Source organism: Chlorocebus sabaeus, chromosome 7 (genome assembly GCF_047675955.1).
Source record: "Chlorocebus sabaeus isolate Y175 chromosome 7, mChlSab1.0.hap1, whole genome shotgun sequence".
NCBI classification, from domain to species: Eukaryota; Metazoa; Chordata; class Mammalia; order Primates; family Cercopithecidae; genus Chlorocebus; species Chlorocebus sabaeus.
The window spans coordinates 114,337,230-114,349,534 of NC_132910.1; the positions used below are offsets into that span (position 1 = coordinate 114,337,230).

The window sequence follows — 12,305 nt, forward strand, 5'->3', positions numbered from 1 at the left end:
CAGGCTGAGAATCCCTGCCGTGGAAGACAATAACTTACGTCTCTTTATTGGGAAATTTGCAGAAAGGATTTGGAATATGAGCGAGATATCTTGCAGTTCTCCAAATTCAAAAAGGATTTCTGCTGTAAGCTATTATATTAAGCAGTAATTTCAATGTGTTTAGAAAGCTTTAACCACAGACAGGCTGGAGATGAAATGTGCTGTATTTCCCATTTTTAGGGAAATTCTCATGGACTACATCCAGCTTTCTCCTCCGCTTAACCAAACTAGCAGCTGTTCCTCATACATGCCTGGAGGTTTCCCATTTCTGAGCCTTTGTCTACGATCTTTCTTTCTGTGTTTTGCTTCCCTACTTCTCTGTGTCTACCTGTCCAACAAAACCCATCTTAGAGGTCATTTCCAGCTGGAAATAAATTTTCCCACTGTTCCAATTCCATGTTATTTCTCCACGTGCAGTATGAGCTCACTTTCTAACATAAGCATTTTTATTTTGTCATGCTATAATCTTGACGAGCACAGAATCTGTCTGAGCTGGACTTTGTTTTCCATAGTTCCTTGCTCAGTAGCTATTTCAAGGACTAATGAAAGCTCTTACAACTCCTCTTCACTGTCAGTAAAACTATGCTTTAGATGGTGGACAATCTAAAGTCCACTCACGTTTCACCTCTCTTTCCAGAAACAGTGACCAAAGCCCATAATATACCTGGGAATCTGGGCCAGGGGGAAACAGTTGCCATTTTCTCCGCCCTTTTTGGGAGACTCAGCCTGATCCCTCCATTTTCCTTCACAAGGTATCTCTGAATCAGTTTCCCCTGCCCACGCCATCCTTTACTATGTTCCTGGGAAGTCAAATCTCCCACAAAACCCCTCCATTAAGTTTAGAGTGCAGAGCACCCCAACCCCCACATACAAAAGCCATTTTGAGTACAAACTCACTATCCAAATGACCATCTCTAACAGACAGCCTGCTCTTCCTCTTGCCTTCAACTAAGTGGACACAATTTTTGTTTCCTAGGAAATAAATTACTGTTGAGTGGTTATAAGGATTGTATCTTGGAAAACTCACTTTAAGGACATCTTGAGAGGAGATGCTAAAATGGGGTTAAATGGATTTTTCAAGAATGTTTTCATCAGGAAATGTACTTGCCTCCTTTTATTGAGACACAGCCAATTGTCTTCTTACATTCTATTAGACTAATCAGTTTCTATGCTGTCGTTAGCAAAGACAAAAGAATGTACACCACAAAAAAGGACAATGGTAGCGAAAGGAAGGCACTAAATCTTTTCCCTGGGCATCCTATGTGCAATTCAAGGTATCTTTCTTCTCAGTCATATATAAAGCTGTATCCTGCACTTTAAATTCCAGGAGCACAAAGTTGTTTCTATTTGCCGATTTTGCAAAGGAATTTGGAAAATCTAACTTAGGCAATTCAAGCATCTGCTCATTTCTCTCGGGCGCAAGAACCCATCTCTACTGCTCTTTGTGTCTGGAATACTTCTGCAGGAGTTTCTGTAGGTTTAGTAATAAACTCTCTGCCCATCTTTACTTCTCAAGCATTAAGGGGAAACATTTCTTGGAAATTCTTGGACAGCAATTAAAAGAGCAGGCATTCTCTCTACCACCATTTTCTGAGGAAATTTTAGAAAGCTACTCTAGTCTCTCATATTAACTTTGATTCATTCACATTCTATATTATGTTAATCCCACAAGGATGAGCAGTAAGTTCTCAGTCTCAATATTGTTGTTGATGTAATGATTATTAAAGTAAATTCTTCCAGGGCTCCTTTTTACAGTTGCATATATGTGATCTGGTACTTGCAGGCTGCAGCATCCTCCAGGCCATTCCAAAACAATCAACATGTGAATAGGTTTTCCAGGAAAGGCTTAAGATAGTTTGTAGTTTTGCCCTTCAATGTGATATTGAAAAGTTCACAAATTAGAGTTAAAGGGATCAAAATGCTGCAGCCTTAAAGTCTGATGCCACCAGAACCAGAAATTTCAGTCCACAGTTTGTAGGGAAATTTATATTTAAAGAGTGAGTGAAAACACTTTAGACAAAGAAAAGCAGATGGACTTCACAACTCATTCTAGACTCTTGGGAGTCTGACTCTGGACAAGATTATTTTTAGCAAGGCAGAGAGGGATACTGGGATCTCCAGGTTAAAAGTAACAGTATGTAAAAAACTTGAATGAAAAGGCAAAAATAAATAAAAAAGTAAAAATTATAATTTTTTTTTTTTTTCACACACACACAAAAATCCCTCACATCTTCTTAATCCTGTACTATTGGAGTCGGGTCAGGAGACATGGATTGGGTTATCCAAGAGCATTTCCCTACCAGGAACCTGAGAATTAAGCATTAGTTATAAACATGACCTCTGCAACGGACTGACTTGTTCATCTCTTTCCTGGCTAAGGAATAGCCAAATCCCCAAATGATTCAGACTTCTAGTTAATTTCTTTGCAGCCTATGTCCTAAGAGGATTTCCCTTATTATGGTTAATGACTTCTCAAGAGTGGTTTTCCTGTGCAAAATCTCCAATTGTTTTTGAGGGTTATGGATTTGATTCCGAAGAACTCTATTCCTAAGAATCTGCTGCAGTCTTTACATCTTTATCCACCTAAACTCAGATAGCTGTTTCATTTCCTTGAGGTGTTAGGCCTGCTCTGTTATTTTCTTTCGTCTCAATTTCTTTATCTTTGATAGCTTGTTTCAATAATAGCCCCTGATTGGCTCACGCCTCCCTGTAATTCTGTCCTGGGGTATCCCATCCCCTATTGATGCTGGTCTTGGTTATATGAACTGCTTTAGCCAATAGGACAATAGGAAACACAACTCAATCAGAAACTTTAAATGTGTTTGCAGATGGTGGTTTCATGCTCTCCTGATGCTTTCTTTGTTGAGACAGTCTCACTTTGTCACCCAAGCTGGAGTGCAGTGGTGCGATCTCAGCTCACTGCAACCTTTGCCTCCTGGGTTCAAGAGATTTCCTGGCCTCAGACTCCTGAGCAGCTGGGACTACAAGTGTGCACCACCATGCCCAGCTAAATTTTGCATTTTTAGTAGAGGCAGGGTTTCATCATGTTGGCCAGGCTTGTCTTGCACTCCTGATCTTAAGTGATCTGCCCTCCTCAACCTCCCAGAGTGCTGGGATTACAGGTTTCAACCAACAAACCCAGCCTGGGATCGTTTGTTATATAGCTAAAGCCAACTGATACATTACTTAAAATTGGAGGTAATAGTATCTACCAATTTCATAGGGCTGTTAGTGTGGATTAAACAAATTAACAGTGCCTGACACATAGAAGGTATAAATGTAAGTTTTCGTTATTGTTATTATCTGTGTGATTTGAAGGCTACACACCTTAGGCTGATTCAGCTGTAGGTTAAGAGCGGAGCTTTCACAGGTGTCTACCAGTAAGATCTTTCTAACTTCACTGTGTTGTGAGTTTAGGGTGTCCCAGCTTGACTGAAGGTAAGCTTCCCTCCAGAATCACAGAGGGAGGAAGTCTAGTTAGTTGTCAGCCAGGCCACTGGCATTTAGTAATAGTGTGTCTCTGGGCATCTCTTGCAGTTACAATTCCCTTCGTCAGGAGAAATGCTCAGAAATCCCATCAAAAAAGAAACTAAAACATCCTTAAATGCTTAAGGAGCAATTATGTATACTGCATTTGTTAGGAAATATTTCTGCCAACCTTTCAGACCACAGTGACAATGGCTTATCAGCAGGGTTTTATCTACCAGGCCCTTTTAGACTCATTGACTTTCCAGAAATACTGTTTCTCTGAAGATATATTTCCTTTGGTAATAGAATGGGGTTCCCATTCCTCTCCCCTGAAGGCACAGGAGCATACCTGTAACATCTCACTTTTCTCTTTTCTCTTTAAGTCAAAGTGGGTAAAGCAGAAGCTCCCGGGTGGGCATTCATAATACAGCTGGAGATCAGGCAAATCGCTTATTTCCTCATCTATAAACAGTGATCTCTAAGGTCTCTTCCAGCTTTGAAATTTGATTTCTCAAAGTATTCTGCATATGTTATATAGGAGATCATGCGACTGGAGATACCTGGAGAATGTCTAAAAGCTTTTTTAAATCACCAAGCAGCAGAAGAGAACCTGGTTCACTTAACAGCGACAGTGGCAGTGTGTATTTACAGAAAGCATCTCACCGTAAGTTGGAATATTTTGGCTGGGTGCTTAGGGTATGCAGAACTACAAAGTGTGTGTATAAGGAAGGGTGTGTGTGAGTGGCTATTGGGGCCTTGGGGTCTGCAGGGGAGTTGGTTTTCTTCTTTACTTTTATCCTGGTTGCTTCTCTCCAGTCGGGTAGATTATTAAACAACAACAACAAAATTGTTTCCCATATTTATAATCTTTTTCTTAACTTGTCTTAATGACAATATTCACCGTGAGTAATTACGTGTCATATATGTACATTATTTATATAGACATGTTTCAATCTGTTTGATGCAAGGTAAAGTTCATGTTGTCTGAATAATAAATCATAGAAAGAACTTTTAGCAGCTACTCACTCCAACCTTGGTAGTTTTGCAAATGAAAAAAATGAGCTTCAGAGTGATTAATCATTTTATTGAAGATAACTAGGCTGGACACGGTGGCTCATGCCTGTAATCCCAGCACTTTGGGAGGCTGAGGCAGGCAGATCGTTTGAGCCCAGGTGTTCAGGACCAGCCTGGGCAACATGATGAAACCTTGTCTCTACAAAAAATACAAAAAATTAGCTGGGCGCAGTGATGCCCACCTGTAGTCCCAGCAACTTGGGAGGCTAAGGCAGGAGAATCGCTTGAGCCCAGGGAGGGGGACTGAGAGGAGGATGTTATAGTGAGCCAAGATCGCACCACTGCACTCCAGCCTGGGTGGAAGGAGTGAAATCCTGTCTCAAAGGAAAAATAAATAAATAAATAACTAGTCAATGACCAAGGGAGAGCTAGAACCCTGGCCTTCTGACAACTAACTCAAGCCAGCATCTATTCTTTTTGGGTTGTTCTCGTCTGCTGGAGTCAGTCACAGCCAGTGAACATTTTTTGAGCCTCTACTAACACCAAGTATTTTCTAAATAACGAAGCAAGGCCTCTGCCCTGGAGGAACTTGGAGGCCTGGGAGTGAGTCAGCCATGAAAACAAAGTCAATTTGTTATGCTAGTCCCTTATGTATACATTGAAACACTTCTGGGGCAACTTTACTATCTACACCTACAGTCTCTTTAATATTGTAAATTGTTGTAGCTGTAGTTTGTATTTTTGTTGTTTATACATGGATAATATACTAAAGAATTCTTCTAGACTATGAAAAGATAAGGCAAGAATAACAACTGTTGCCCAAATTAAACTTAGTGGTAGGCTTATTTAGAGTGTTAAAGCTCCAAGTACCATATATTTGCTATTTTTTTTTTCCTGTCATCACAGGGGAAAGAGAGGTGAGGGCTCTCTGTGGCATCATGCCTATTTAATCCAAAAGAACAACCATTTACAGACATATGAGCAATTTTTTTCTTTCCAGGATCATCATTACAGTTCAAAAGATTTTGCTGTTTTATATTCAACCTCAATTCTGGCTGAAAAAGGACAATTTGTTTCTTTTTAAATATTGTAAATGTTTTTCAAGATGGATTTAAAATATGTTGATTTCTTTTAAATTATACAGTTTTTCCCTACAACTTTACAAGTAAATTCAGGATCAGCATTCACAGTCCCAATGCCACAAGAAGATTAAACAAATAACAATTTATACAGATGCCCACACTCCCCTTCAATATGCACATTGGAAAGCAGGTTTAAATATAATTTGACAGGACGTAGGCATGGGCAAGGACTTCATATCTAAAACACCAAAAGCAATGGCAACAAAAGCCAAAATTGACAAATGGGATCTCATTAAACTAAAGAGCTTCTGCACAGTAAGAGACACTACCATCAGAGTGAACAGGCAACCTACAGAATGGGAGAAAATTTTTGCGATCTACTCATCTGACAAAGGGCTAATATCCAGAACCTACAAAGAACTCAAACAAATTTACAAGGAAAAAACAACCCCATTGAAAAGTGGGCAAAGGATATGAACAGACACTTCTCAAAAGAAGACATTCATACAGGCAACAGACATACAAAAAAATGCTCATCATCACTGGCCATCAGAGAAATGCAGATCAAAACCACAATGAGATACCATCTCACACCAGTTAAAATGGCAATCATTAAAAAGTGAGGAAACAACAGGTGCTGGAGAGGATGTGGAGAAACAGGAACACTTTTACACTGTTGATGGGACTGTAAACTAGTCAACCATTGTGGAAAACAGTGTGGCAATTCCTCAAGGATCCAGAACTAGAAATACCATTTGACCCAGCCATCCCATTACTGGATATATACCCAAAGGATTATAAACAATGCTGCTATAAAGACACATGCACATGTATGTTTATTGCGGCACTATTCACAATAGCAAAGACTTGGAATCAACCCAAATGTCCATCAGTGACAGACTGGATTAAGAAAATGTTGCACATGTACACCATGGAATACTATGCAGCCATAAAAAAGGATGAGTTCGCATCTTTTGTAGGGACATGGATGCAGCTGGAAACCGTCATTCTCAGCAAATTATCACAAGAACAGAAAACCAAACACCACATGTTCTCACTCATAGGTGGGAACTGAACAACGAGATCACTTGGACACAGGAAAGGGAACATCACACACCGGGGCCTATTGTGGGGAGCTGGGAGTGGGGACGGATAGCATTAGGAGATATACCTAATGTAAATGACAAGTTAATGGGTGCAGCACACCAACATGGCGCATGTATACATAGGTAACAAACCTGTACATTGTGCACATGTACCCTAGAACTTAAAGTATAATAAAACAAACAAACAATAAATAAATAAATATAACTTAAACATAAATACAAGTGATTCCCTTTATGAAAGTCACTATGGTTTCCATTTGAAATTACCCAAGTTTTAGAGCTGTTCCACTGGTAAGCGGCTCTACAGGAATTACCACGGACACTGCTGCTTGATAAATATCTTGCTTTCTATTTTGCTTTGGCTCTAAATGCCAAATACAAAAATCATGTCATTTGCAGTTTCCTTTAAGAAATGGACCCTTGATTGTCATTAAGAGTCCACTGGAGGTTACTGTCTGGAATCTCGCACCCACCCACAGCTGAGAAAGAAAAAAATATTTTGAAAACAATTCTAAAAGAAAAATAAGAGGTGGAAAAGCTTAGGTACCAGACATTCACACTTCATCATTCCTAGTACGACGTTGACTGGACTACTTGCCTGGTCCCAGACACAGTGTTCCGCACCGGGGAGATGGCGTGGTGAGCCCCTACCTGCTTTGAGCAGGTGAAGGAAGACAGACAATTAAATGAGCAATTGCAATGGCATGTGGTAAGTCTCACTGTCAGGCAGAGCTTCCCTAGCTGCATGATAGAATCATCTAAGGGGTGACTAAGTATAAACCTCTGGGGATAAAGTCCAGCTTTGCAGCATTAGGAACATGACACAGGTAATCTACCATGCAGTAAATGTGGAGAAGCCCTGGGGAGGGTAAATGCAGGATGCTATGTGACCATATGGTAGGGCAGTGACTCTCCATCCTTAGCCGGCATCAGAACAACCTGTCGGCTTCTTCAGTACAAACTGCCATCCTCCACCATCAGGGTTTCATAGGTCTAGGGAGGTAGGAGGTAAAAATATGCATTTCTAGCAAATGCCCGGGGGATACTGATGTTGCTGGTCCCAGGACCATACTCTGAGAACCACTGTGGTAGGAATAATGATCCCGCTTCAGGGAACTGAAGTGAGTTTCCCAGAGGAAGTGATGTTCAAGGTAAACTGCAAAGGCTGAGTTGGGATTAGGAAGGTGTGTGAGAATATATGAGTGTTTAAGAGTGTGTGTGGTGGCAGTGGAAAAGAGAAGCTGGAAGCAAATGTTTTACACAGACAGGAAAGCTGAGCAAGGGCCTGGAAGTAGATTTGAGGAGCTGAATGAATGTTCGGCCTCGCTGGCTTCAGCTAGGTCATGGGGGCAGCATAGTCCCACTGAGGAATTTGGGTTACCTTTTAACGGTTAAGTGGGGATAGGATGTGATTAGATTTGTGTTTTTGTAAATCTGCTGGGATTACATTATTGAGAATGGGTTGGGTTGAAGTTGGGCAAAACTGGAGAAAGTCTAGTCAAGAAGCTTCTGCAGTTGTCAAGTTAAAAATACGATAGTTTCCACATGGATAGTAGCCATAGGGAAGGAAAGAAATGGACAGATTCCAGAGGTATGCGGGACAGAGTAAACAGGATTTGGTGGTTGATTTAAGGTAGAAGAGGGAGGAAATCAGAGTGAAAGCTGGATATCTGGGCTTGGCTACTGGGTGTTAGTGGTGCCTTTTCCACAGGTGTTAGTGAGAAGTGGTAGGGGATTACGCATTGCGACACGCTAAGACTTTCAAACAGAATCATTCAGAAGATCGGTGGATGTATGGGATTGGAGTACAGTGGGAGCTGGAGATGAATTTGGGAACTTACAGCATTGACATGGCAGCTGAAAATAAAATAAAATCCAGGGGGCCTACAGAATGAGCAAGGAGACAGAGAAAAATGGAAGAAAGCATAGAGCCATGAGTTTCTTGGATTTTGGAGATATTTTTATGGCTGAAGTTGAGACCATCATGTTCATTATAGGGTAAATGATTGCTATTCAGTCACATGCTTTAGAAATGTGGTTGGATAAAATAAATGTAAGAGAGGGGTTTTCTTATGAGTGTCTATGAGGGTCTATGTATAGCTGACATGAGATTGCTTCCTCTTCTTACATCTACGAGAGGGGCTCTTAATTTTCTTTCCTTCCATGTGGCTCGAGAAGAGCTCTACAGTTTACTACAAAGAGACCAAGTGAGGGTGACCACTGGGAGAGCGGAAAGACTACATTACCTGGAAGAAATTTGTGGTTCTCAAATGCTGAGCTCTAAATGTGTCATCTAATCTAAGGGTATCGTGTCTGCCCTTGATTGCTAGGAAAACACTAGAGTTCTAGGGTAAGACACTGGGTGAAGCGAGGTGGGGATGCCTCTTTGTTTTTCCATCCATATGTGATTGCAGTATTTACATTTACAGCACCCTGTTTTTTACTTGGCTTGGACCAATATCTATATCAAGAAAGGACATAGGATTTAAAAAAGAAAAACAAAGTTCTACCCTCAGGGAACTTATTTAAATAAGGATGTAATGTAACATTTTAAAATCAAGACTCTCTGAAACAGTACATTATGTAGTTGCAAACAATGTAGTTTGATATTAATGGTATGTAAATGAGTTAATATGGAATACATAGACACATAAAAACAAGCCACAAAACCCCACTCTACCTGTTTTTCTAGCACTTAGTCTCGACACGGTAGTGCTTTCATTTTCTTCCAGAAAAGGACAGTGGCACCTGAAACGCTGTCACCATCCCCTCTCTGACACACACAAACCCCATGCACAATTCCTATCGTGGCTCCTGGCCTTCCCTTTATCCCTGCAGCCGCGTTCGGCTTTTTGCAATGCTCAGAGCGGTGCACACTGGTGTGTGCTGCTGCCACCTAGAGGGCGAATGTGAGAATGAAGCCTCCCCTTCTGTGTTTACGAATCCACACACAGAAACACAGAGGTAACCAAACTTTCTGTGTTTTAATCTCTTCCTTATTTTTTTTTTCTTACCTCTTCTCATTTTTTTGTTCTTTCATTTTCTTCCATTTTTTTTTTTTTTGCGGGGTGGAGGGATGTGCAAACATTTTTCACAACATTACAAACTCAAAATGTTACCATCTGAACGTCTTTTCTAGAGGCATCAGTGGTTTAATACTGTTTCCTGCCGGGGTGTGGGGATGGTTCTCACTGTTTTACCACTACGATTTGGGCTGGATAAGGTATGAAAACTTACAGGGCGCAGTGAGAAACAGAACTGGGTCCTTTCACACATGAAAATAATATTTTATAGACATTGTGCTTTCTCTTTTAAGTGGCCTATCCATTATGAGAATATGCCTTACTGATTTTGAAACATTTTTCTTTGCAGACTTGACACCATCCTTCACAATCAAACTTTGCACGGCTAAAATGTCAAACCATGGTGCTAACCCACTCTATCAAACTGTATAGTACTAACTAAAGAGCTGTAATACATTCTCTACTAGAATGCCATCTCCTTCATGCTTTAAAGGAGAGATGACTAGAGTGAATTAAATAAAATGAAACCCTTCATTTTTACAGCCATTTGCCTTTTCATGTGCGGTAGAACTTGATCCTTATTCAGCTCCCAAAAAGCCCAAAGTGGTGTTTGCCATTTGTATGTAACTGACACTACGTTTTATGTGGATTTGATGAATTTCACATCTCAGCTTGGGACTACATATAGTTAATGCTTTTTAATCAGAGTATTAATCAATAACATGATTAGGGAAGAATCAATAGCAAATACTAGCTTTTCTAGTGTATCATACATGATGAAGGCCTAACCCGGGGAACGACTACCTATCCACCTCTGAGAATTGCCTTTAGGATCCAAGAGAGTAAGAAAGAAGAAGATGTGCTCTTACCATTGTCATTGCCTTGCTTGATTTCCTCCGCGGTTCGATCTATCAATACATACAAAGACCAAACCACACAGGTGATCGCGATTACGTGGAATGTGACAGAGCAGAATATTTTCCTCCTTTCACTTGTGGTCATCTGTAGTTTCTCCCACTGCAATCAGAAACCAAGGACACAAAACTGAATTGCAAACTAGGAAATTTTGCTCCCCTTTTATTTCCCAGACATAGATCATGAATGGAAGAAAAACAGTAATTATCTTCAATTTCAGATGACTCTATAATATTCAAATAAGTCTTCATGTTTAGAGAGATATGAAATTATAACCTAGAGAGTTACATATAGCTTAAATTCATTGTGTGTGTGTGTGTGTGTATACATATATATATATATATTTTTTTTTGAGACAGGGTCTCACTCTGTCATCCAGGCTAGAGTGCAGTGGCACAATCTCCGTTCACTGCAACCTCTGCCTCCCAGGCTCAAGAGAACATCCTGCCTCAGCCCCCAGAGTAGCTGGGACTATGGGTATGTACCACCATGCCTGGCTAATTTTTGTACGTGTTTGTAGATATGGGGGTCTCACCATGTAGCCTAGGCTAGTCTCAAACTCCTGGGCTCAAGTGATCTACCCACCTTGTCCTCCCAAAGTGCTGGGATTATAGGCGTGAGTCACTGTGCCTGGCCTAACTTAAATATATATTAATTTACAAACAGATATAATTTTCTATTCTCCGAATGAATTAAATCAAGTCATTTCTGTTTTCAAGCCTATAGTTTCCTCCTCTGTACCAAGAATGAGATAGCTTTAATATTGAACAATTAAACAATTTCTTTTCAGGATTCTGCCTATCACTTCCTTGTGGCACTAGGTTATATGTAGTAATAAGTAACACTGTCTTCTTGGATTATCACACAACTGGACATAGTGTTACATTCTTGAATGTATACATTTAATAAGTATTTGAATGGCTGAATGATATCTGCAAGAGAAAGTCAACACTTTCTGTTCACAACTAGTCTAGAAAAACAAATTTTATCACTTAGGTGATACAAGAAAATCTGCTGAAGCCTCTTTTAGAGCAACCTTGACTTCCTGCTACTGTAAGTGTTGTAACTACTGTGGTGACCGCTGTCCTTTAATCACACTCCTGAGAAAGTTGAGGGCTGCCCCCTCAGTCTGGGAGAGGAAGAAGGCCACAAGGTTTATTGAAGTTATGGTCTATATAAGGGAATATCTCTCATATTTACTTTGAAGAAATAGCCTCTCAAAATATATTTTAATGTCTTTGTAGCTACAATATCACTTCATTATTATGTTAGGAATTGTATTTTTATTTTTCTTCGCAGTCTTTCCATAAAAAATTACAGTAATGTGATTAGAAGTGAGCCGACATGCCAAGCTTTTAATAATCTAGGATTCTTTACGTTATTATGCCCTCACTAAAGCAAAATCTTTAGAACTTCAGAAGACCCCATTCCTTTCCCACCCGACCATCACATATGTAGAATTCAATGCACAACTCAAAAGCAAGATGGTGTACATTGTGGTACATAAAATGCTGCCTCTGCCACCAGCTTTGAGATGTGGATAAAATCACACACTCTCTCTGGGCCTCACTGCCTCATCTTCATGAGGAGCAGATTTTGACAGAGGCTGTGACAGAGAGGTGGAGAAGAGTTATTCTTCACTTCTTTTGTTAACAAAC

General features: G+C 40.2%; 1 protein-coding gene across 8 annotated transcripts in view; it reads right to left on the bottom strand.

The window, feature by feature from the left end:
• Nucleotides 1–12,305, bottom strand: part of MARCHF1 (membrane associated ring-CH-type finger 1) — an 816,252-nt gene that overhangs the window by 11,426 nt on the left and 792,521 nt on the right. For all 8 annotated transcript variants that reach the window (XM_073017705.1, XM_073017701.1, XM_073017703.1 and 5 more), the window contains one exon: nucleotides 10,602–10,749. In XM_073017705.1, coding sequence (XP_072873806.1) covers nucleotides 10,602–10,749 — 148 coding nt within the window. The remainder of the gene's footprint in view (nucleotides 1–10,601; nucleotides 10,750–12,305) is intronic.